At 34.7% G+C, this 25,887-nt stretch overlaps 2 protein-coding genes across 3 annotated transcripts; one reads left to right on the top strand and one right to left on the bottom strand.

Moving 5' to 3' along the window:
• Nucleotides 1-16,055: 16,055 nt before the first annotated feature.
• Nucleotides 16,056-19,478, top strand: LOC107765642 (F-box protein PP2-B10-like). Its single transcript, XM_016584308.2, has 3 exons — nt 16,056-16,406; nt 18,673-18,791; nt 18,868-19,478. The coding sequence occupies exons 1-3, from the start codon at nt 16,146-16,148 to the stop codon at nt 19,271-19,273; spliced, it is 786 nt and encodes a 261-aa protein (XP_016439794.1). The 5' UTR covers nt 16,056-16,145; the 3' UTR covers nt 19,274-19,478.
• A 902-nt stretch (nt 19,479-20,380) lies between these two features.
• Nucleotides 20,381-24,641, bottom strand: LOC107765643 (putative vesicle-associated membrane protein 726). 2 transcript variants are annotated; one of them, XM_016584312.2, is made up of 5 exons: nt 23,614-24,641; nt 21,997-22,138; nt 21,787-21,907; nt 21,044-21,106; nt 20,381-20,894 (listed from the first exon to the last, which is right to left on the bottom strand). In XM_016584312.2, the coding sequence occupies exons 1-5, from the start codon at nt 23,801-23,803 to the stop codon at nt 20,748-20,750; spliced, it is 663 nt and encodes a 220-aa protein (XP_016439798.1). In that variant the 5' UTR covers nt 23,804-24,641; the 3' UTR covers nt 20,381-20,747. The 2 variants fall into 2 exon arrangements, with proteins under 2 accessions (XP_016439798.1, XP_016439797.1); XM_016584311.2 differs by having other exon boundaries at nt 20,381-21,106.
• Nucleotides 24,642-25,887: the final 1,246 nt, after the last annotated feature.

Below are 25,887 nucleotides of genomic sequence, written 5' to 3'. Positions count from 1 at the left end.
ATGAGGTGGCATGCATATGTAATTGCCTCAGCCCAAAATTCTTTGCCCAAGCCAGCATTGGACAACATACACCGTACCTTCTCCAGCAAGGTCCGGTTCATACGTTCTGCCACTCCATTCTGTTGTGGTGCATGTCTAACAGTGAAGTGTCGGATGATGCCATCATTTTCACAGACCTTATTGAAATGATCATTTTTGTATTCACCTCCATTGTCTGTGCGAATACACTTGATTCTCCTGCCTGTCTGATTCTCCACCATCATCTTCCATTTGAGAAAAATTCTCAACACTTCATCTTTGCTCTTCATTGTATACACCCATACTCTTCGGGAAAAATCATCAACAAAGGTTACAAAATAGTGCTTCCCACCCAATGAAGGTGTTTTGGAAGGACCCCAAACATCAGAGTGTACATAATCCAAAATGCCTTTAGTATTATGGATCGTTGTACCAAATTTAACCCTTGTCTGTTTCCCTTTAACACAATGCTCACAAAACTCCAAGTTGCAAGCCTTTACTCCTTTTAACAATCCTTGATCTGATAGAGTTTTCAAGGATTTTCCTCCAGCATGTCCCAAGCGCATGTGCCATAGCTTGGTTGCTTCTGCCTCTTTGTCGTCACTGGATGTTACTGTCGCTGTCCCAATAACTGTACTGCCACGATAGCGGTACATATTATTATTCTTCCGATTAGCCTTCATTACCACTAGTGCACCGGAGCATACTCTCATCACTCCATTTTCTGCAATGATTTTGAACCCTTTTGATTCTAGGGCTCCCACAGAGATGAGATTCTTCTTCAAATCTGGTACATATCGAACATCTATCAATGTTCTGATCATTCCATCATGGTTCCTTAATCGTATTGAACCAATGCCATATGAGGTAAGAGGGTTGTTATCCGCTGTGTGGATGACTCCATATTCTCCTTCTTGAAATTCCACGAACCAGTCCCTGTTGGGACACATATGATAGCTACAAGCCGAGTCCATCAACCATATGTCTGATGATGTTGATGACTCTGTTGTAACTAATGAGAAGTCTGAATCATCACAATCAGCTACATTTGAATCCATAATAGCCTTTCCATTGTTATGTTTGGCCTTATTCTTCAACTTCGGACAGTCTTTCTTCCAGTGCCCTTTTTCTCGACAAAAGGCACATTCATCTTTACTGGGTCTGGATCTTGACTTGGATCTTCCCTTCTTTGTCCTCGTTTGATTTTGAGGACGACCCCTCACAAACAGTGCTTCTCCTTCTCCGCCCTTCTGTTTTTCTCGCTTTCTTTGTTCATAGCTGTACAAAGCTGAACAAACTTCTCTGAGAGAAATTTCGTCATTTTCATGGAGTAGAGTAGTTTCAAGGTGCTCGTACTCATCAGGAAGTGACGCCAACAACATTAAGGCCAAGTCACCATCATCATAAGTTGTATCCATATTTTGCAAATCTGTGACCAACTTATTGAAACTGGTGATATGTTCATTCATCGTGGTACCAGAAACATAGGTGAAGTGAAACAGTCTCTTCTTCATGTACAATTTATTTTGACTGTTTTTCTTCAAAAATTTATCCTCTAGTGCTTTCCATAATTTACTTGCAGAAGTTTCCTTTGTGTATGGATATTTCTGCTCTCTAGCAAGGTAGGATCGAATGGTACCGCAAGCAACACGGTTGATAATTCTCCAATTTTCTTCTCCAATAACATCTGGTTTCTTTTCTTCAATGGCCAGATCTAGCCCTTGTTGAAAAAGGACATCTAGAACCTCGCCTTGCCACATCCCAAAATGTCCGGACCCGTCAAAAATTTCTACCGCAAATTTCGCATTTGACACAATTCTTGTCATAAGCGAAGATGCCAATGATGACGTATTGTTGACACTTGATGTAGATTCTTCTTGTTTATTGTCCCCCATATTTGACACAAATATTATTTAATAGCTGACGACACAAATCAAGATTATTTCCTTTCTGATGTAGAAGATCAGACTAAGCTGCAACTACAGAGCATACTCAGACAGAACCTTGACTCAGTTACCAAGATAAATCTTTTCTGATGTGGAAGATCAGACTATGCTGCAACCACAGAGCATACTTAGACAGTACCTTGGCTCTGATACCAATTGTTGCGGAAGCCAAATGTATATAGTGTGAATAAGTCACAACTACTATACCAAAAATTATGACAGCCACCAAATAATAAATAAGACAATAAAACAATAATAAAGGGAACACCAGAATTTACGAGGTTCGGCTAATTTTGCCTACTCCTCGGACACAACCAATATTTTATTTCACTCCAAAAATACAAGTGAAATAATACTAAAGAGAGAAGATACAAATGCCTTAAACAGATGAGAAGGCAAATGAGAGGTGTGTTTCAATCCTAAACATTAGGCCTTCTTTTATATGGGAAAAATCCCCCCCAAACTTAACTCCCAACCAATGTGGGACTTTGGCATTTTGCCAAACTTCAACACCCTCCCCATACTCCTACTAAGTTTTTTTTTTTTTTTTTTTTTTTTTGTAAGCGAAAATTATAACCTCAGCTACTGCTCTTTGAGAAGATTCTCTCATGTGCAACTTACATTTGCTGGGAATAGTAAAAATCTATTTAGTGTAGATCTTGATGCAGAATCCTTCCCTCTGGCCCATGTGAATCTTACCCATGTCAAAGCATGATCAACAAGAAGATGTTTATTGATGAACTCTGAGAATTCATCAATTGCTTTAGACACCTTCCTACACATCGTCCTTTCCTCCAGAAACCTTACTTAAGGAACATCTGATTCCACCGAAGCGCAATCCAGGAAAAGTTTACTTTTGATCCCTCCCCCAATGGTCCATACACCCCCCAAAAGTTTACTTTTGACCCCTCCCCGACTGGACTTAACCCAGGACACTTAATCTCTTTTCTTTGTTTAAAGGGATGATATATAATTACCCCATTGAGGTTGTATAACTTTACCAGTTGCACCTTCAAACTTTGCGGGATCCTATGAAACCCCATCATTGCTTGTAGTGAAATAAGTTCCCCTTTTGTGGCTAGTACCAGTTCAAGAAAATTCATGGACAACACGCACCAATCACTCTTTGCCACGTAATATATTTTTTATACTGTTTTTCTTTATTATTTATTCATTTCATTTTACCTTTTTTCTTTTCTTTTTATTTTTTGGTTTCTTCTTCTCCGACACAACAATGGCTCCGCCATAGTCACTGTCACCACCAACCATGTCCACCGGAAATCAAATTCACCACCGCCAATTAAAATTACTATTACAATCGATGAGTCCTTTCCCACCAGTCGATTTTTCATCTCTGCAATTGGTGAAATTTTAGATCTCCAAGTAAGTGATTGCTTCAAATTTCAAATCTTTGAACTTGGTCCCCATTTTTTCCGGCGAAAAGTTCGTCGGAATTTCTGTTAGCATTGTGAATTTTGAAGAATTCGCAGAAAATCCTAGTAAGTTAGTACCATCAAACTATTAAACAAATCAAGAATATTAACAAACACCAAAACTATCAATAGCAAGAAACTCTATTTAGATTCTAAAAACAACGGCACCCCAACGCAAAACCTGAATAAAGCACTTTGCGGCAGAAAGTAACCTTACCGGGAAAGAAAATAGATCTTGTTTATATTATATTTGCGGATTAATAATGATGAAGAAAATGGGAGAAAAGAGGAGAAGGCTGAAGGCAGCCATGGTTTCACGCCAAAGAGAAAGAAGAACAGAAAAAGAAAGGAAGAGAAAAAAATCATTAAAAAAACTAGAAAAATTAATATTTAATTAAAGAAATGCTGATAAAAATAACTTTTTTACCTATGGCTCTCTTCAAGAATTTACACTCTATATGCCACATCAACTCAGAAGGTTGCACTTATTACACTTCTAACAAGCACAGGGAGGTTATAGGACCCCGCAAAGTATAAGGGTGCATCTGGTACTGTGCAACAACCCCAATGGGGTAATTATGTATTATCCCTTGTTTAAACCGACTCCTTCCCCAGTTCAAATCTAATAACTCCTCCTTTCCCTTATTTTGTAGGAATCGGGTTAAAGACCACTTTTTGGATGAAATAGCCCCACCCCTATTGTGAAAGAGAAATCTTATTCATGTGACAGAAAATATTCATGCAAGTACAAGTAAAAAATTTGCATACAGAAAATAATAAGATGACTATGGTTAAACTTGTTATGAGATCACATAGCAGCAATTTTCCTAATTGCTTTCCTTTTTTTCTCATTCAAGATGCTTCAAGTATAATCGTTTTTCATCTTTATGTGTGTTTGTACTGTCTTTCTTGTAGACACCAGTCATGTCAAAGCATCTGCCTATCCCATTGGGGCTAGTATTCTCTTTTTGAGCATTTGGAAGAGACTACTCTAAACTCGGAAGTATCTCTTGTACGTAGCTTGTCATAGGATTACATCAAGAGCCACTATTCAGCTATATTTTTTCTTTGATAAGTAAGGAAAGCCTTTTTTTTCTTTGATACTTATGGGATATTGGAAATAGCCGCTCTACCTCCACGAGGTAGGGGTAAGATATGCGTACACACTCTTTGATAATACATTGTTGTTGTTGTTGCAGTGCTGGGGGGAAATATGTATAGACGCTAGGAAATCGAGCAAAATGTCTATATTATACACATTCTTCAAGTCACCTATAGCTAATTGATGCAAGCCCCTATATTTTAACTTGGGTATAGTGTCGGTCTTTCTTTTAAACTTCGAAGCGTCTGTTGTTTCTTTTCCTCCAGATTACCCAAAATGACAAGTAGGAATAGTGCACCGGATCTTCTGATGGGGTCCATCTCATTTGAAAGCCAAAGTAATAGGCATGTGCCTAAGGAAAATATTTGGCTGAGAATTTCTTTGGTTTGGCAGCCAACATTGTTGAATTGTTAACATTGAAGAAAAAGAAAGAAAAGTGTGTGCAAATTGTCAAATATAGTAGGCTTCAGAGAGTGAGGCTTCGGCTATAAAAGGAGAACTTCGGCTCTCATTTCGACACACCAAACAAAGAGAAAGAAAGAGTGAGGTTTCACAGACAGGATATAAGGAAATAGTCTGTGAGAAAAATAGAGAGTAAGCGATATTGTAGTGAGGTGAGAATATCAAAAGGGGGTTATTTCTTCTGAGTGTTGTAGTGGTCTTTGAAGTTTACTCGGACCTACAAAGTGTAAAATTCCTTGTTGTAGTGATATCAGTTGCTCCTATCGGGGTTGTAGTTTTTTCATTTATTCGAAAGGGTTTTCCACGTAAAAATCTTGGCGTTGTTGTCACTCTTTTATTCTTGTTAATTACCGTATCTCGGTGTTACATTATTGTTCCGCTTTTATTACCGTGAATATTATTTCTGTGGGTGTTTATTCCCAACAACTGGTATCAGAGCACATGTTCTGCTCGTTAATAGAAGTACTATTCACTATCATTAGTATTATACTCGGTGAAAAAAATGTCTGGAGTAAAGTACGAGTAAGCAAAATTCAACGGAGATAGCGATTTCTCAACATAGCAAAGAAGGATAAAGGATCTGCTCATCCAACAAAGATTACACAATGTACTAGATGTTGTTGCCAAAACGCCTGATACCATGAAAGCTAAGGATTGGACTTGACTTGGATAAGGGCTGCTAGTGCAATTAGGTTGCACTTATCAGATGATGTGGTAAACATCATCATTGATGAAGACACCGCCTGTGGCATTTGAACAAGGTTGGAAAACCTATACATGTCCAAAACGCTGACAAATAAATTGTACATGAAGAAGCAGTTAAACGCCCTACACATAGGTGAAAGTATGAATTTTTTGTCACATTTAAATGTATTTAACGGACTAATCACATAGCTCGCCACCTCGGAGTGAGAATTGAGGAAGAAGATAAAGCCATCTTGCTATTGAACTCGTTGCCATCTTCATACGATAATTTGGCAACAACCATCCTGCATGGTAAGACTACCATTGAGTTGAAAGATGTCACATCGGCTCTTCTACTCAATGAGAAGATGAGAAAAAAGCCTGAAAATCAAGGACAAACTCTCATCATAGAACGTAGATGCAGGAGTTATCAAAGGAGTTCGAGCAACTATGGTAGATCCGGAGCTCGTGGGAAGTCTAAGAACCGATCCAAATCAAGAGCCAGAAATTGCTACAATTATGATCAACCAGGTCACTTCAAAAGACATTGCCCAAATCCAAGAAAGGGCAAAGGTGAAAGCAATGGCCAGAAGAACGACGACAACACAACCGCTATGGTGCAAAACAAAGATAATGTTGTCCTCTTTATAAATGAGGAAGATGAATGCATGCATTTATCAGGTCCAGAGTCGGAATGAGTGGTTGATACAACCGCATCTTACCATGCCACTTCAGTAAGAGATCTTTTTTTGAAGATATGTAGCAGATGATTTCGGCAATGTGAGAATGGGTAACACAAGTTACTCAAAGATTGCGCGAATTGGTGACATTTGTATCAAGACAAATGTCAGATGTACATTGGTTCTAAAGGACGTGCGACATGTACCTGATTTGCGGATGAACTTGATCTGGGGAATTGCTTTAGACCGAGATGGATACGAGAACTATTTTGCAAATCAAAAGTGGAGACTCACGAAAGGATCATTGGTGATTGCAAAGGGTGTTGTTCGTGGCACGTTGTACAGGACAAATGCAGAAATATGCCAAGGTGAATTAAACACAGCACAAGATGAGATTTCTGCACATTTGTGGCACAAAAGAATGGGTCATATAAGCGAGAAGGGATTGCAGATTCTTGACAGAAAATCACTCATCTCTTTTGCCAAAGGTACAACGATAAAATCTTGTGACTACTGTTTATTTGGTAAGCAGCATAGAGTCTCATTTCAAACATCGTCTGAAAGAAAATTAAATATGCTTGATTTAGTATATTCTGATGTTTATGGTCCAATGGAAGTTGAATCGATGGTTGGTAACAAATATTTCGTTACCTTTATTGATGATGATTCGCGTAAATTGTGGGTTTATATCCTGAAAACCAAAGATCAGGTGTTTCAAGTTTTCTTGAAGTTTCATGCTCGGATGGAAAGAGAGATGGGTCGAAAGCTAAAGCGTCTCCTAAGTGACAATGGAGGTGAGTACACTTCAAGGGAATTTGAAGAGTATTGTTCAAGTCGGATCAGACATGAAAAGACAATTCATGGAACCCCCATAGCACAATGGCGTAGGCGAGAGGATGAACCGCACCATTGTTGAGAAGGTTGGAAGCATGCTCAGAATGGCTAAACTGCGTAAGTCATTATGGGGTGAAGCAGTTCAGACAACATGTTACCTATTCAACATGAGTCCATCAGTTCCATTGGAGTTTGACATCCCAGAGACAGTTTCGGCCAACAAGGAAGTATCCTACTCACATCTAAAAGTGTTCGGTTGCAGAGCTTTTGCACATGTACCAAAGGAGTATAGGACGATGCAGGATGATAAATTTGTTTCCTGCATATTCATCGGATATGAAGATGAAGAGTTCGGGTATAGATTGTGGGATCCCGTAAAGAAGAACATCATTAGAAGCAGAAATGTAATCTTCCGAGAAAGTGAAGTTGGAGATGTAGATGATCAGTCAAAGAAGACAAAGAATGGTATAATTCGTAACCTTGTTACCATTCCTTCTTCTTCTAACTATCCCACAAGTGCAGAAAGTACGACCGACGAGGTTGCCGAGCAGAGGGAGCAACCTAATGAGGTTATTGAGCAGGAGGAGCAACTTGATGATGATGTCGAGCAAGTGATGCACCCCACTCAGGGAGAAGAACAACCTCAATCTCTGAGGAGATCAGAAAGGCCAAGGGTAGAGTCCTGCAGGTACCCTTCCACAGAGTATGTCCTCATCAGTGATGAGCGGGAGCTAGAAAGTCTTAAGGAGGTGCTATCCCATCCAGAAAAGAACCAGTGGATGAAAGCCATGCAAGAAGAGATAGAATTTCTGCGGAAAAATGGCACATACAAGCTGGTTGAACTTCCAAAGGGTAAAAGACCACTCAAATGTAAGTGGGTCTTTAAACTCAAGAAAGATAGAAATGGTAAGTTGGTTAGATACAAACCTCGATTGGTGGTTAAAGGCTTCGAACAGAAGAAAGGTATTGATTTTGACAAAATTTTCTCACATGTTGTCAAAACAACTTCTATTCGAGCAATTTTGAGCTTAGCAGCTAGCCTAGATCTTGAAGTGGAGCAGTTAGATGTGAAAACTGCATTTCTTCTGGAGATTTGGAAGAGGAGATTAGCAGCCAGAAGGATTTGAAGTATCTGGAAAGAAACACATGGTATGCAAATTGAATAAGAGTCTTTATGAATTGAAACAGGCATCAAGGCAGTGGTACATAAAATTTGACTCATTCATGAAAAGTCAAACATACATAAAGACATATTTGGATCTATGTGTATACTTCAAAAGATTTCCTGTAACAACTTTATTATATTATTGTTGTATGTGGATGACATGTTGATTTTAGGACAAGACAAGGAGCTGATTGCAAAGTTGAAGAGAGATTTGTCTAAGTCTTGGGCCCAACACAACAAATTCTGGGGATGAATATAGTTCGAGAGCGGACAAACAGAAAGTTTTGGCTATCTCAGGAGAAGTACATTGAACGCGTACTGCAACGCTTCAACATGAAAAGTGCTCAGCCAATCGGCACACCTCTTGCTGGTCATCTGAAATTGAACAAGAAGGTGTGTCCTACAACAGTGGAAGAGAAAGGGAGCATGGCTAGAGTTCCTTTTTCTTCAGCAGTCGGAAGCTTGATGTATGCAATGGTATACACCAGACCTGATATTGCTCATGCAGTTGGTGTTGTTAGCAGATTCCTTGAAAATCCTGGAAAGGAACATTGGGAAGCAGTCAAGTGGATACTCAGGTACCTAAGAGGTATTGTAGGAGATTGCTTGTGTTTTGGAGGATCTGATTCAACCTTGAAGGGCTACACGGATGTTGATATGGCATACTGGATACATGTTCACATTTTTTAGGGGGAGCTATATCATGGCAGTCAAAGTTGTAAAAGTGTGTTGCACTCTCTACAGTTGAAGCAGAGTATATTGCCGCTACTGAAGCCGGCAAGGAGATGGTTTGGCTAAAACGGTTCCTTCGAGAGCTTGGACTACATCAAAACGAGTATGTCGTCTATTGTGACAGTCAAAGTGTAATAGACCTGAGCAAAAACACCATGTATCATGCAAGGACGAAGCATATTGACGTGAGATATCACTGGATTCGAGAAAGAATAAAGGATGGATCTATACAGGTCAAGAAGATTCATACAAGCAAGAATCCTTCGGATATGCTGACCAAGGTGGTACCAAGAGACAAGTTCGAGCTATGCAAAGAACTTGTCGGCATGCACTTAAACTAGAATGCAGTGCTACCTCCTCTAGATAAATGAGACTGGTGGGGGAGATTGATGGGGTCCATCTCATTCAAAAGCCAAAGTAATAGGCATGTGCCTAAGGAGAATATTTGGCTGAGAATTTCTTTGGTTTGGCAGCCAACATTGTTGAATTGTTAACATTGAAGAAAAAGAAGGAAAAGTGTGTGCAAATTGTCAGATATAATAGGCTTCAGAGAGTGAGGCTTCGACTATAAAAGGAGAGTTTCGGCTCTCATTTCGACACACCAAACAAAGAGAAAGAAAGAGTGAGGTTTCACATGCTGGATATAAGAAAATAGTCTGTGAGAAAAATAGAGAGAGAGAGCGATATTGTAGTGAGGTAGAAATATCAAAAGAGAGTTATTTCTTTTGAATATTGTAGTGGTCTTCGGATTATTTTACTCGGACCTACAAAGTGTAAAATTCTTTGCAATAGTGGTATCAGTTTCTCCTCTCAGGGCCGTGGTTTTTTCCCTTATTCAAAAGGATTTTCCACGTAAAAATCTTGGTGTCGTTGTCACTCTTTTATTCTTGTTAATTACCGTATCTCGATGCTAAGTTATTATTTCACTTTTATTACCGTGAATATTATTTCTGTGGGGGTTTATTCCCAACATGTTCTTCTCCAATGCATGCTCTAGCAATTTCCTCCTATTTTCCCGCAGCAAATTACCCTTCTCAATCGGATTATGCATCTAACTCTAAATCCCAACCAATATTTTACTTGTGTTTAGCCTAGATTGCAGCTGTTCCCAACAAAGAATTCTCTCACATGAAGGAAAATGCATGTTCATACTGAATAGCAGGACAATTTTCCAAACGCATAATATAATGGAAAGAAAAGGAGCTAACAAAACTAGCAATTAACACCATGAATTGCATATAATCCTACTGGCTTATAATAAAGGAAACAAAATTCAACAAGGGAAGAATTAACTAACTAAAATTGCAACAACAACATAATCCCCGAAAAAAACATTTAAATACCAACTTAAGTAAGAGAAAAAAGAAAGCTGCATACTTGTCACAAATTTGCTGAGGACTTCAAATTTCTCCAAAGCTATTTATTAATCTCAGTCGGTGTCCGTACTCTCCTTCGGCCCTAAAAGAATGACAATTTAGAAATTGGATTAAAAATAACATCTATTGTTAAGTTCTTAAAAAAAATACTAGAATCAGGAGCTACATATATAGTTGGGAGGTTTCGAGCGGCTTGAAATTACTGGCAGCGTAAAAAGATCGCCCATTTTTGACAGTTTCAATAATGTTTAGAGAAAGGTTTTGCTAATTGAAACGGCGCAATTTTAGAGGAAATACATGACAAAAGGCGTTAAATTACACCATCTCTGTCCCAAGCCTGTCCGAAGGAAATGATTTAACTTTAAAAATTACTTATTTATTTTATATTAAAATAAGATATAGCCACATAAAAATATTAAATAAAATAGTATATTAAGAGGAAAAATTATCAATTTTAATTTTTTATTATTGATATATATGTTAAAGAATTACTATAAAAAAATCCAAATAACTAAGATAATCACTATATTATAAATCACCAAAAATAAAATGTTATGATGCTAAATTTGGAGTTTGGAATGTTATATCAACTTCTTCAACGTAGATTCATAGCAAGAGTGCGAAAATCGAATGTTTCTTATTACAATTTTTTTTTTGCCGCAAAAGTATTTGTCGGTCCTCCAGAAAAATATGTTGATCAAACATAAATAACTCTAGGATTTCAATTAATTCTTTATGATTAATTATTATATTATATCGTAGTGTTACTTTAAATACAATGTTTGTTTTGATTGTTACTTAAATTTTATTGTATCGTATCATTAAATTCATCGTTACGTAACGACGAAAAGTGTCATTTTATGTAACGACGTATTTGGTGTGGTAGCATCGTTCCCTTGCTTTTTTCTCTCATTTTACACTTCTTTGTTATTAAATTATCACATTTTATTATTTACCCTATTATTTTTTTTATGAATTCTACTTCGTATCTTATTTTTTCTTAGTAATGTTGTAAGTTTATTCCTCATATTTTTTGTGCGTGATATCACTAAACGACGACAAACGATACAATCTATCTAAACGTTATATTCATCAAACAATACAGTACAATACAATACAATACAATACAATACAATACAATACAATACAATACAATACGATACAATACAAAACATGTAACAACCATCCAAATAATTGATCTTCCTGAACATACCTTTTGTTTGATACATAATATTAATGAAGCTACCGCAAAGATTATAAACTTATAAAAATGAATGAGCAATTTTTTCAGAGGGCAAGACAATATGAATCCCTATCATGTTCCATCAATATTGAAAAAGGGATTATATGATCATCTGTATACTTTTACGTTGAAAAAAAAAAATTGTAATTTACTATTTTCAATTTTTTATGTTAACCGCCAATAGTTACAATCTTTCTCATTTGACTAAGCTGTTCCGCTAATATATATCCAAATACACGTTATTATAATAAAATTTATTTACACAATCACATTGTATTGTACTTACATTGTATTGTATTGTATTATTTAGATATATATAATGTTTGAATATATTGTATTATTTGTCATCATTTCATGATGTCATGCACCAATAATATAAAAATAAACTTGTAATATTATACAGAAAAAGTAGGATACAAGATAAAATTATTATAAAAATAAGTAGGGTAAATGATAAAATAGAATTATTTAATAATAAGGAAGGGTAAAATGAGAGGAATAAAAAGGGTACGCAACCACACCAAATTGATCGTTCAAAAAAGTGACATTTTTCATCGTTACGTGACGATAAATTTAACTATATAATACAAAAAATACAAAAAAATTTAAATAATAATCAAAATAAACTCTTACATTTTAAATAACTAGCATCTATGAACGTGCGTTGCACGCTAATAATAGCACATGATGATTTAAATACCGAAAATTATTATTACATTAGCATAATACATGAATTTAAAGTAAAAGAACATTATCAAACTTACACAAATGATCAAATTTGTCATGTTAGTTGGATAATTATATATTATAATTTAAAAGTATTTAATTTGATGATATCTTAACGAACACTTCTTTGTGGTCAATATTTTTTTATGTATGTTTCCTCCTAATAATTTCGTTGCTCTGCCTTAACAAGAAACTCTTGTTGTCGATCTTGATATCTCTCATGAAAGTGCAATATACAGTTGTTCATGTAAGAAAATATATTGCGGTAAATATAGTCTAATATTTAGGATGTTTGTCCTTGTGCTTTATTTATTATATTTGCAAAGCATAAACATATTACAAATTATTTTCTCACAAATTTAAAAGGATATTCCTTAGTTTCGGAAGACGGAAGTTGAATTCATGGATAAGAATATACTTAGAATCACATTGACCAATATCATAATTTTTGCATGTATGACGTTATTGTCAAAACTTCAATATAGCATCTATGTCCTATTACATAAGCTATTTGGTGTATCTAAGTTTTTTAGTAGCATGGCGATCATATTTTTCTTCAAAATCAACTTATATACAATGGAAGATCAATTTTAACTTAGTCTATTATATAAACGGTGGCACTAACATATGTAAGAAATAATAAACTTGACAACAAACATATATGGTAGAATGTCATTTGGTATTAAAATTCTTAGGTATTCTTCTTTGTAGTAATTATTGGTATCATTTTTTACTGAGTCAAAAACAGGAAAATATTTTATTTTTACTATAAAATTTTGCAACCAACCTTTTATTTAGTTGATCAACATTCATTTCTGATAGCTAAGATATCTTTTTAATTCTATCATGAGATTTGCACAAATTGTGTTTTAATCTAATGATAGAAATATTTCTCTTATTAAATGCACTACTATTACCATTGGGATTGATAATCAAGTGTTTAGAAAGAACCAATTCATCTTTTATTGGATGCTCTTCTTCGTTTCTGACACGAAGCAAAAAGACACTGAATAATGGATTTGTCCCTGCTTTATATTTCTTGTTAGTTGAATATTTTTCGTTTGAGACAAGAAGTATAACTTTGACAAGCTAGCTTTTATAGTCTTTGTTTTTCTCGATTTTGGAACTACTGGTAGTACTTGACATAACTCACATCTCAAACCATTAATTTTCCACCAAACGGTTCATTAATACTCAATATATCTCTAGAACTCCGGAAAATTATTTCGATCGTTTGACACTTAGACATGAGTACTTCATCCCATATTATCAATTTCGCTTTCCTTACAAATTTAGCATTATTACTCTACTTTGATATATTTGTGATGGTTATTTAAGTTATTTGAATAGGTATATCAAATCTAAAGTGGGTGGTGTCACAATAAAATCGTTGTTTGTATACCACTTGATAATATTACTAATAGTGTCATGCCTCTTGATATTATATTTGTAAGTAATGTATGACATAAAAATATTATTTTGATTTGCCGGAGGCATCTATAAAAAATAATCCCATTATGACAGAGTCGACTCTTTATAACATAGTCTTGAAAGTTTGTTCTTGTTTGGGATTTAGCTTTGATTGTGCTTCCTCAATCACTTGTATGGTATTTTGATTCTTAATAATATACTAATCTTTTTACATTATGTTCTAATACTCTTTTTATGGAATAAATTTATGTAATCTAAGATTATCTTTTTTAACTTGAATAAGATTTTTATTTATATGATGAATTTAAAAAATAATTGAATTGGATTCTCTTGCTAAATAATTTATTAAAATATTTAATTATTTAGTTTTAGCATAAAAAATAATTTATTATATGTTGGTTCAGATCTTAATATAGTTCATCTCTTATTTTTAATATTTAATCTTAATTATAATTTTTTTCACCATAAATTTTATTTTCAAAGAGTAAAAGATTGATATGACATTTTGCTTTTATATCTTTATTTTGTAGAATCATTAGTGACATTGACTCTTATCAACCATTTTTGTTTTCTTTTCACACATTTATATATTCTTAAATATTTTCTTAGTTGTTGTTTAATAATTGGGTATTTTTCAATATTACACAAAAAATTAATTACAAAATATTATTTAATAGGAAAATAGTTCAAATAAAATATAAATATATTATCGTGAGGGTATTTTTTTCTCAATTTCAACTCTTTATGCAATCCATTTAATATTACTTTTATTTTTTCTTGGTATTGACATTATGGAGTGATAATGTATTGCCAATACAGAGGATTCTTATGAAATTTATTTTATTAAACTTTCCTCCATATTTTTAATAGACAAAATTTTATTAATTTTAAAATTATTAAAAATTAGCGTAGAAGGTATTGTAGTCCAAAAAATAGGTTATTGCAGTTATGTCCTCTTCCTATGAGTTCTTCTATTTGATAATTTAGGGCTATTTCGGTATATTAATATTGTATTTATGCTTTTATAATAATACAACCTCTCCTTTTTTCAATGAATTTGGACAATATAATACGTTCTCAAATTAAATTAGTAATAGTACATTATAATACATTATTAAATTAAATTAGTAATAGGAATTTTTAAAAAGTATATCGTGAAAGTAATAAATTACATGACTAAAGATATTTACTTTTTCATTTTTACATGAATTAAACAGCCCGAAAGTAATTATACTAATAGGATTCCTAAAGGTAATTATGTAGGATTCCTAACGCGTAGTATTATGTCCTAAAACTAATTGGACTATAGGAATAATATATAGAATTACGGTTATGTCCTTTTATTATGAGTTATTATGCTTAATATTATAAGTTTATTTTTGTAAACCGACATTGTATTCATGCTTTTATAATAATTTTTTTATTTTGCATTGTCAATTTTAGTCTCACAAAATGAAACTTCAAAACAATTTTAATAATAATTATCAAACGATAAACATTTATGGTAAATCAATTAAAATAAGACCATTTAAATTTTTAGAAGTAGGCATCCGAACTACTCATTGAAAGCGAGCTTTAATTACTCATTATTTAAGGAAGATTTTTATTATTCACTGCTTAAATATAGGAATTAAATCCCAACAGGAAAAAGTTTTACTTTGAATAGTTTCTATCCAATATTACAATTATATCCTTCATTGAATTGCTTTAAGTAGGAAATATTTGAGGGATATTTTTGTCCACCAACATTATTATTCTTGATTTAATAATAATATAGATATATAGCCTGTTTGGCGAGGCTTTTTTTTTTTTTTGGCCAAAAGCACTTTTGGCCAAAAATTGAGGTGTTTGGCCAAGCTTTTGAAAGGAAAAAAAATGTTTTTGAGGAGAAGCAGAAGCAGTTTTGGAGAAGCAGAAAAAAGTAGCTTCCCTCCAAAAGCACTTTTGAGAAAAATACACTTAGAAGCAGTTTTTTAAAGCTTGACCAAATACTAATTGCTGCTCAGAAGTATTTTTTAAACTAATTAACCAAATACAAATTGCTTCTCACCAAAAGTATTTTTGAAAAAAAAACACTTTTCAAAATAAGCTGATTTTTGCAGCTTGACCAAATGAGCTAATAGATAGACATAGATAATACGATACAACTAATAACATGTAAACAAGCTGTATTAAGCTGTTCCACTAATACTTATCCAACATAACACGTGTTGACGCCTTGAAGACAAACAAAGCAACGTGCAAAGTAGTTTCCAAAGCTTGTACTTGGTTTTCTATATAAATTCAGCAACTTTAATCAATTAAGTTTTGCGAATGGATTATTTTAGTTTATTGCCAGAAGGTTGCATATCGGAAATTCTGTCCTTCACTTCTCCCAAAGATGCTGCTACTTCCTCAGCTATCTCACGAGGATTCAAGTCTGCTGCTGAATCCGACGTCGTTTGGGAGAAATTTTTGCCCTCTGATTATCAACATATTATCTCTAAATCAGACTCACTCTTGGTTTCTCCTTCCAAAAAAGAGCTTTATTTTAGTCTATGTGACTCCCCATTTCTCACTGATGGCGGCAAACTGGTAGGATATCTAACCTTTCTTTCTTCTCTCTCTCTTTTTTTTTGCTGGTGTTTTAAGAAAAGATTGTGATTTTAATCCCAGTTACTGAGTAATAAACCTATTTGAGCGAGAATGAGTTTAAAAAATATATGAAAGATTTTGGAATTTGCGAGTATTGAAACTTGTAGTTTTTAAATATGTGATCACGTTTGTGTGGCTATAAAAGGTAAAAATGAGAAGTTTTAAGTTAAATTATTTTATAATTTAGAAAGGAGCGATACTCCCTCCGGTCCACCATAAGTTACCAATTTGCTTTGGGTACAACCGTTTAGGAAATACTAAATTCTAGACAAAAATAATTAGTATGACTAAACTAACCTTAATTAAATATTGCTACATAGTTATAGTAGCACTTACTTCTATTTTCAAATGTGATCAAATGTGAGGGGTAAATAACTTTTTTGGTATACTGTACATCCCTTAATTTTGGAAAAACAAAATTGAATTTTTTTAATTATATAAATAGATACTTATTTTGGACCATAATAAAAAAGTAAATTGGTCACTTATTGTTGACCGGAAGGAGTAATTAAAAGAGATGGAGTAATAAGGATTTAAGTTATATATATATACTAATAGGTTAATAAATGTTTTTGGTTTCCCATCCGGTGTTCGGTACCCGTATTGGAGCCCGATTATATCCGGATTCGCGCCGGGTAAGCCCCATTCGGGGGTAGCGCTCCCTACCAAGGGTTTTTCCATACCCAGGGCTAGAACTCGAGACCTCTGGGTAAGGAAGGAGCAGCCCCATCCACTGCACACACTGCACCACATCACTTATGGTGGTTAATAAATGTTTATACCTCCCTCTTGGTTCACTTTAATTAATTTTTAAGGAATCCACCTTTTAGTATTAATTAACAATGAAATTGACCATATTAACCATAGTTTATTCATTGGAAATATAGCAAATATTTCTAGGCTCTTTACTCAAATGACAACTTTTCAAAGAAGAAGTTAACTCCTTCTTGATATCTAACAAAATCAAATATTGTGAACCACAAAAAATAAAAGGCTAAAAAATTAATTAAAGTAGACCAAAGGGAGGAGTATAATTTAACCTGTTAGAGAATGTTAGTTACCATTTGTTTTACGTTTCTAATTAATGCTAATTAAATAAAGTTACTTGTAATTATCTTTCAAGTGACCTGATTGTGTAAATAATTCTTATATCCTCAGCGCAAAAAACTTAAACTCTTAAAATAATTTTTGGCTTTTATAAAATTTGATCAGGTAATATATGTAATAGATTAAAATGTACTACTACTATTATTTTGGTCTCAATTTTTCCAGGCTGTTAATTAATGAACGTTGTGTGTGATATATAATAATATACTAATTGGAGTATGTGTTTGTATTAGTAATTCTACTGAATTTTTTCCAAGATTGATGTATAATTTTACAAGGATCACAGTATGACAGATATTTCCTAGAGTAATATTTCCTTAATTAGATATCACAAGGACCACTATCTTCATTCATTAAATAACTAAGGATCAAAAGTGTATCAATTTGTTTCCTTTTAAAGTTTTTATTTTAGGTGTAAATGTGTTTATGTTCGTGAATACAAGAAAAAATCTGCTAATTGTCAATGCAAAAGGGCCCTACGGACTCGGGTGCGGCTGCAAATCTAGTGGTTGGATCCTTTATAATCTAAATTTTAAGATTCGGTGGTACAGATCAGGTACAGATGCAGGGATTTGGCTAAAAATAATTCAAATATCCAGAAATAGAGTAATAGCAATATGTCTAAATTATGTAGAAAACTTACAAAGATATTTCAAATATTGATCAAGAGGAGAATATGAAAAGGAGATAAAAGGTAAAGATATAAAGTATTCCATTTTCTTCAGTTTTACCCTAGCTTTTGTTTTGGTTTCATAAATCATTGTATATGTCCTGAATGTCACCATCGATTTTGGTCAAATTACCCAAAATCGGTAGACCAGATCCGGTACGGATCCCACACCCATACCTACGCCCATGTCGTGTCAACACGGGTGCGACACAGAAAGTGAAGAGTCCGAGCAATTTAGGCCCTAATCATGTCAAGTTGGGGAGGGTCGGCCTGTGACCGTCCCAGCCCGATCAATCACGGGCATTCAGTTGTCTGGTCCCGGATTCCATTTCATGTAGGTAGATAAAGTCTAAGACCCTTTTTTATTTTTAAATTTTTTATTTTTTATTCCTGATGTATTGTGTATCTGTGGTTTTATTTGTTAAATAGAGTTTTTCATTGGATAAGGGGACTGGGAAGAAGTGTTTTATGATTGCAGCAAGGGAGCTTGTTATTTCATGGGGTGATACACCACATTATTGGAAATGGTCATCTCACCCCGACTCCAGGTTTTATATTTTGTCTGTTCCTTTCCTGTGTAATTTAGAAAAAAATTACTAATTTGAGCACTATAATTTTTTGCAGATTCTCGGAAGTGGCTAATCTTCAGTTTGTTTGTTGGCTTGATATGCGAGGCAAGATTGAAACTCGAATATTGTCAAAAAGAACCAAATATGTTGTTTATCTAGTGTTCAAATTGGCAAACGGATTTTATGGCCTTGAAACTGCTAATGCTTTTGTTAGATTTGTTGATTGTGAGAGTAACAACAAAGCTGAGGAACGAGCTAGTGTTGTTAGTCTTTCGAGACAAGAAGGAGCAGGTGAGAAGCGATCCAAGAGAAGAGTTGATGGATGGATGGAAATAGAAATGGGAAATTTTTTCAATGATGCTGGAGAAGATGGAGATGTTGAAGCAAGATTGATGGAGATTAGGCGTCTCTTTGCCAAAGGTGGCCTCATTGTTCAAGGAATGGAGTTTCGACCAGAATGAAGAAGAGAAGAATCCTCTTATCATGCGTTGCTAAGGGTCGCTCTTTTCTGGATTGATTCAAAATTCTTCTCACAAAATGGTCAATATCGGGCTATCCATATAGTTGATTCACTATGTTAATGTACAATACAGAGTGAATAGATGTGTGTAAAAACCTCAATATCTTATTATGATTGTAAATGAAATATGACACTTGTTTGTTGCATCAATTTCTGCACTCTGTTATGTTCAACTCTTTATACTCCCTGCATTCCTGGGAAGGGCTACCTAAACCTTGTCTATGCTAGAACGGAAGTTTCTGATATCTAATATCCATCCGGGCTAGTTTCTGATTATGCAAACCTGCATATATTTGCAGTGTTTGCCTGGTTTTCCCTTGAGGTTGATTATTAAGTGAAAATGCAGTATTGAGCTGTGAGGACTAACCGGATGTCAATTTTGGCCAAGATTATGGAAGAACTTAGTAGTTTATCTTTTGATTCACAACTTTGATTGGACTCCTAATGGCCTAAGGTCTAATAATGGCAGAGGAATCTATTGCATATTGTTTACCATATCACAAGTTTATTGAGGTATTAGGACACTTTCTCTCAGTTTCTTATAATTTGTTCGAAAGGAAACTGTGTTCTTTAGAATGTTCTTCTGATATAGATATAAAATCAGCAGCTTTGTACTTCATACTAATGTGGTCTAATTCGTATGCTTGTAGCGATACTCTGTTTCAGTTGACACAGAAGGCCTCTATCACAAGCATACTGTCAAGGATTCATTGAGGTGGAACCCAAACAATGATCAGGTACATCCTTTTGCTAACTCTCCAAATACATGGAGTTTATTAGTTGAAATTATCAGGTTGAAAATTTGAGATAGTAAATTAAGAACTATTATTTCAAAGAGAAAACAAGATTCAACCATAAATCTACAAGTAATTATATTCTTCAATATTTCTTTGAAATTCCAAAAATATCACAGCTATGGACTTTTAATTATGGTTTTGTAGCCATTGGAGTCACATATATAACAAGCGAAATAAAGCATTTACAGTATCAACTTGTTGTGGCTTCAATTGGGGAAACAGGGAACAAGAATTAGAGACAACACCCGAAGAAAAATAAAGGTAATAAACAAATCATGATTACCTATTCATCTACATCAAAAATACAGGCCAATCCAGCTTCTCATGAGCTAAGTGCCAATTGAAAGGAATAGAGTCAGATTTAGGAGGGGTTCTATGAGTTCAAGTGAACCTATTGCTTTCAGCTCAAACTATGTATACAAATACAAAAAATAAATAAAATATGTATACATTAAGATTTAAGATCATGTTCATTCTGAATTCAGATCTTGAATTTGCCTCGGGAAAGAAAAACGCCGACTGATTGGTAGGTTAAAACATCAAAAATGGATCAAGCAAGCATGAATAAGGGTATATATCGAAGATAAGAACCTCGGGGTAGAGGTAGTCTGATGCAAGTCAAGTGCATTTGAATCCCGGGCAGACAGATAAAATGATAATGAGAATGATGATTATGATGATAGCCAAAACAATCAGTTTTATCTTCATATTTTCATACCACATCTTCCTCCTTATCTTGGTCCCCTGTTTTCTGAAGTCCTGAGCCTGAAAATCGCAAATAACAGATTACAACCATTGCACAAACCAGGAAACAATTTTTGCTTATAAAAATTAAAGGAATGAAATAGGAAAGTGGACACATCAATCATGCAGTTAAAGTTGCTCAAAACATATTCCTGATGCATTAAGCTGACCTGTGATCGAAGATTCTCTGTTTTATCGACTAGAAGCTCAATCTTCTCACCACGGTCAAGAACCTGATATCAGACAAAAATCTTGAGCAAATTCATAATACATTCAATGTTGAATTCAGTAATAAAGAACTACAAAACATGAAGATTCTCCATGTCAATGGCGTATGCAGAATTTGACACAAGTGCTGCCAGAAGGTTAAAAGGAGTCGAACGTTTCCCTTTGCCTTCCTAGTTCAATAGTATTAGTGTTAGTATGGTATCATTTTATCCTTAGATTGCTATTACTACATATCTTGTATTGTTATTACTTGCTATCAATACTTCTTTCATCGTTTCTTTTGCTATCTTGGTTTCAGCTTTCTGAATATTCGTGCTCCTTTCATCATTTCTTTAGCTGAGGGTCTATCGGAAACAACCTCTCTGCCCTTCCAGGGTAAGGATAAGATTGCGTACATCCTATCCTCCTCAAAACCCATGGGTACTGGGTTGTTGTTGTAGCCTATTATCGCAAGTTAACTTGTATGTTTTTTCAGTTATGGGGAAGTAGAGGTTCTAACGCTTTACTTCTTTCCCGAATTAATGTTTACATTTTTTTCTTCTCTATTATATAGATGCATATTTTTTTCAATATAACTTGTTGAATGTTGGCAAAGCTGTGCCGGATAACACCCATGTTGTCAGATGTGACTCCTTTTATTTCAAAGTTTTGGATAAAGTATAACCTAATTAAAAAAAAATATTACCTTCTCAATGTTTTCCATCATAACTCCCTTGACTTCAGAAACTTGAGCCTTGACCTTAGAAAGCTTACTGATTTCTTCAGGATGATCAACACAGTATTTCATGTGTTCCTTTAATTTTGACCTACATTGGCGTGTGAAAACAATTGTTTAGTAATTCCTGTACAATGATAATATATGTACATGTTAATTATTATTGACAAAGAAAGTTACCCAAATTCCCTATTCAGGCTTTTAGCACTAGCAGTTGCAGCTTTTCCTCCAGCATATCTTTTGCTAAAATCATCCTTTACACGATCCAAGAAGGCAATGGGGATTTCCCTGCCTGCAGATTCAGTAGCCACCACGCAATATGCTGCAGTATCAAAGTAAATGAGGTTCAATGATATATTAAGATAGTATTTAACAGGTCAAGTTTGTAACAAATATTTTAACAAACACTGAGAAAAATAGAATACGCCATTCAGAACTAATGTTGGCCATTTTATGAGAATGAAATGAATAGTCTACGATGAGCCTTGGAGCAACCTCTGTGTGACCTGTAGCTCGTGGGTTTAAGCTGTGAAAGTAATCACTAAAGCTTGCATTACATGAGGCTGTTTACATCATACCACTTGAGGTAGGTATGACTCACTGTGTCAACATAGGATGCCTTGTGTATTGGCCTCCAGTCTATGATGATTCCTTGAAACTCGCAGTAGCAACAAGAATCCTAATAGGAGATTCAAAAAGGCGCACGAAACCCCCCTACATACGAATTATCCTATGATAAAGAAGTAATTTTGGAACCACATTTGTCATTCACTAAAAGTTTTTCTTGCTTCGAGGATATTCAAACGTTTATATATACCAAAAAATTATGTTTTTATCCTATTTGCACAATATAATTTTTCAACGAAATGAATTCAAATTGAACCCCTTCGGGCTATGTCGCTCTACCCTTGCTTGAAACCGAAAATGCGACTTTACTATGAGTATGAAGCGATACTATAGATGACATGGTACGTAGATCTTTAGTCACACATAGAGGTGGCAAATGGTTAAAAGAAAACAGTTAACCACCCATATTATCCACTAAAAAATGGGTTGGATAATGAACTTTTTAAAAATGAGTCAAATATGAATAAGAACCATATTATCCATTTAGAAAATGGATAACTAATGGGTAAACAATGGATAACCAATGGGTCTAACATTTACATTTGTAAAGCCTTAAATTGGGGGTTCCTCAAGTTAGAGAAACTAAGAATTCTCCAAAAAGTGATCATATGCAAGTCATGGACAATATGGTTATCCATATTATCCGCCGGTTAATCCGTTTTTTATCCGTATTAAATATGGGTCGCGTCGAATAATTTATCCTTTTCATTACCCGTTTTCAACCCGAACTATATCCGACCCGACCCGCCAGTTTGCTTTTCCTAGTCACACATAAGAAGGCAAATGAAGCAGAAAGTGGATGAAAATAGCAAAAGGTCATATGTTCAGGGTACACTGTATAATTCACATTTCTTGATCTATAAAATCCCTTTTACCAACAAATAACCCTCAATCTACCAATATTATGGGTTTTTTTCTTCTTCTTTTTATTTCAGTATCTCCAATTGTGGTTGATTATTCGACACTTCCACCACATTGGCATGCATAAAAGAAAGCTCATTATGAAGTATGTACATGCAATTGAATAACGAACACCAGACAATGAGAATAACTAATGCCAGGCAATCAAAATGACCAAATAAATAGATCCACAATTGATCAAAACAGGTAAAGAAAAAAGGAAATTAAAAAAAATGTTATTATCATGAATAGGAATGAAATGAAACTAACTGAATCCATTGTCGGAGAGGAAATTGAAGGTGTGACCATCACAATTATATGAGAATTTGTTGTTAGATGTAGGCAGTTTTTGCAGGCATTGAGAGGCTATGCTATTAAAATTTCCTGTGAACTCGCTGTACTCTGCCAAAATTATCGTTCCCCGGGCAACGAAGCTATAAATCAACGTCTGTTGTCCCATCCTTTTAATTTTGTAATGGAAAATTCCAAGAACCTCAAAAGAGAGAAGATGGCGAAAAGAATTCAATCAAAGGGAAAATAACATTCTAGAGAGATTATTTTGCATGCATGGAAACGAAACGCGCGATAGCATATTGTTGAATGGTTGAAGACGAAGGTGATTGAATTAGTAAAAATTGCTAGGAGAATAATAAAATAGTAATTGGTAAATATAGGGGAGAAAATAAAGATTAAAAAAGCAACCGAATTTCCTTGAACTATGATGTAGTGTAAGGTTTGGTTCACATATAGTATTTATTCATGTATGTCCAAGACATTTTTTTTTAAATTTCTTTTCAGAATAATTATAACTCATTTAATTCTTTACATAAATTTTCTAAAGTTCCGACACATTCGTGATGATTCTTTGAAAATATGAAGACAATATACAATTGTTAAATTAAGCGTGTATTTGTAAATAATAATTCTGGAGAAAAGAATGTTAGCATATAAACGTAAATATAAATGAAACAGTAATTAATTCAAGCCCACAGAATTCACAGTATTTCCTTAAGGAATTTAATCCCCTCCTAGTACCCAAGGTTATGGATTATTTCCTCCCAGGATAGAACGAATTACACACTGGTGTAGCGGTACTTCAAACCCCAGTGTTTCAGCGAACACAAAGTTCGGCAGCAAATCACACTTACAGTTGCTTTGTTTGTAGTTTAAAGCAATGCACAAGAAAGGAGGAGAACTCAGAAGTCGAATGGAAATTCTGAGAAGAAGGAAATGCAATTTATAGCCAATGTTGAGCGATAATAGAAGAGGAAATCAGATTGCTTGTTGCTTTCTGTTTTCTGTCCGTTTTTTCTGTGTGTTTCAACAATTTGCTCACCATCTATTTATAGTGCAATTCCACTCATTTAGTGGAGCACTTTTTTTCATGGTGGATGTAGCACCAATTTGTTATAATGGAGAATTATGTATGGTGGAATGAGCACTTGTTGCTGGAACAGATCCACGGATTTGGAATACACCCGTTACAAACACGGATATTGTTACGTTAATATTTACTATTAACAAATAAATTTGGTGCAAAAATTTAATCAATCAATCGATCATTTGACCAAATCTGAATCCGAAGCCGAAGCCGTAGCGAGCCGAGCGAGCGAGCGACGACGGCGCGAGGCTTTCCTTCTTCCTAACTCTTTAAGAGCTACATGAAGTGCATTTGTATATAAACCTACCAAACTCCTTTTCCTCTACCAATGAGGGACAATGTCTCATTAAAAGGAGAGGGAAACTTAAAATTTTACTCAAAATTTTCATTTCCCTCCATTTCCCATTCACCCTCTTTTTAATACCTTTCTATATTAAAAAGAAACTCAACAATCCCCCACATGAATGGGGAATGACTATATCACGGAAGTATGCATGAAAAACTTGTGTGATTTGCAAGCAAGGATTAATTGCATATGGATAAGTAGGTTTCCCTTTGAACTTTCCGTAGTGAACTTATGTCGGATATACTCGATCAATTGGTAGATTTGATATCTTTGAACTGTCGAACTTTAGTGTATACTTAGACAACCATAAGTCACACAATCAATCCCTTAACCGTCTTTGGTTCTCATTGTTGTGTTCGTTTCAGGCATGAACACTGCCTGGTTTTATAGTGCGTAGAGAATTGGCCTTGTAAAATTCTCCTTGAAGCGGCTAACACTTCACACTTACATATGTGATTCCTAAACGATTCATCCCGTAGATACACTATTTGATATACCCTGTATCAAATTTAGAAATCATTAAAAAGCCTTAATGCTTTATCCCTGGTACTGAACATTGTCTCATCACGAGAATGGACCAAAATTTTTGTTGACAATGTTGAACCGTCATTAATGACTTTGTTTGATCTCCTTGAACCTAGATCTTGGGATCTCCAGTCTTCTAGGTAGATTTACCGCCACAATGACTTGTTCTCGGCCATAGTCCCATTCCCCTCGATGATTTCTCAACTACCTCTCTAGTTAGGCCTTTTGTAAGTGGATCTGACACATTATCACTTGACCTTACATAGTCAATCGTGATAATTCCTCTAGAGAG

The sequence above is a fragment of the Nicotiana tabacum genome, chromosome 20 (assembly GCF_000715075.1).
Source record: "Nicotiana tabacum cultivar K326 chromosome 20, ASM71507v2, whole genome shotgun sequence".
Lineage (NCBI taxonomy): Eukaryota > Viridiplantae > Streptophyta > Magnoliopsida > Solanales > Solanaceae > Nicotiana > Nicotiana tabacum.
The sequence above is the reverse complement of the archived record's forward strand: the minus strand, read 5'-3'. Positions and strand labels throughout refer to the sequence as shown.

Coding starts and splice junctions, on each gene's coding strand:
- LOC107765642 (XM_016584308.2), top strand. CDS start 16,146: ATGGATTATTTTAGTTTATTGCCAGAAGGTTGCATATCGGAAATTCTG. Junction 16,407..18,672: donor TCACTGATGGCGGCAAACTG/GTAGGATATCTA, acceptor TTTGTTAAATAG/AGTTTTTCATTGGATAAGGG. Junction 18,792..18,867: donor TCATCTCACCCCGACTCCAG/GTTTTATATTTT, acceptor AATTTTTTGCAG/ATTCTCGGAAGTGGCTAATC.
- LOC107765643 (XM_016584311.2), bottom strand. CDS start 23,803: ATGGGACAACAGACGTTGATTTATAGCTTCGTTGCCCGGGGAACGATA. Junction 22,139..23,613: donor CCTCTCCGACAATGGATTCA/GTTAGTTTCATT, acceptor TTGATACTGCAG/CATATTGCGTGGTGGCTACT. Junction 21,107..21,786: donor TGATGGAAAACATTGAGAAG/GTAATATTTTTT, acceptor GTCTGATATCAG/GTTCTTGACCGTGGTGAGAA.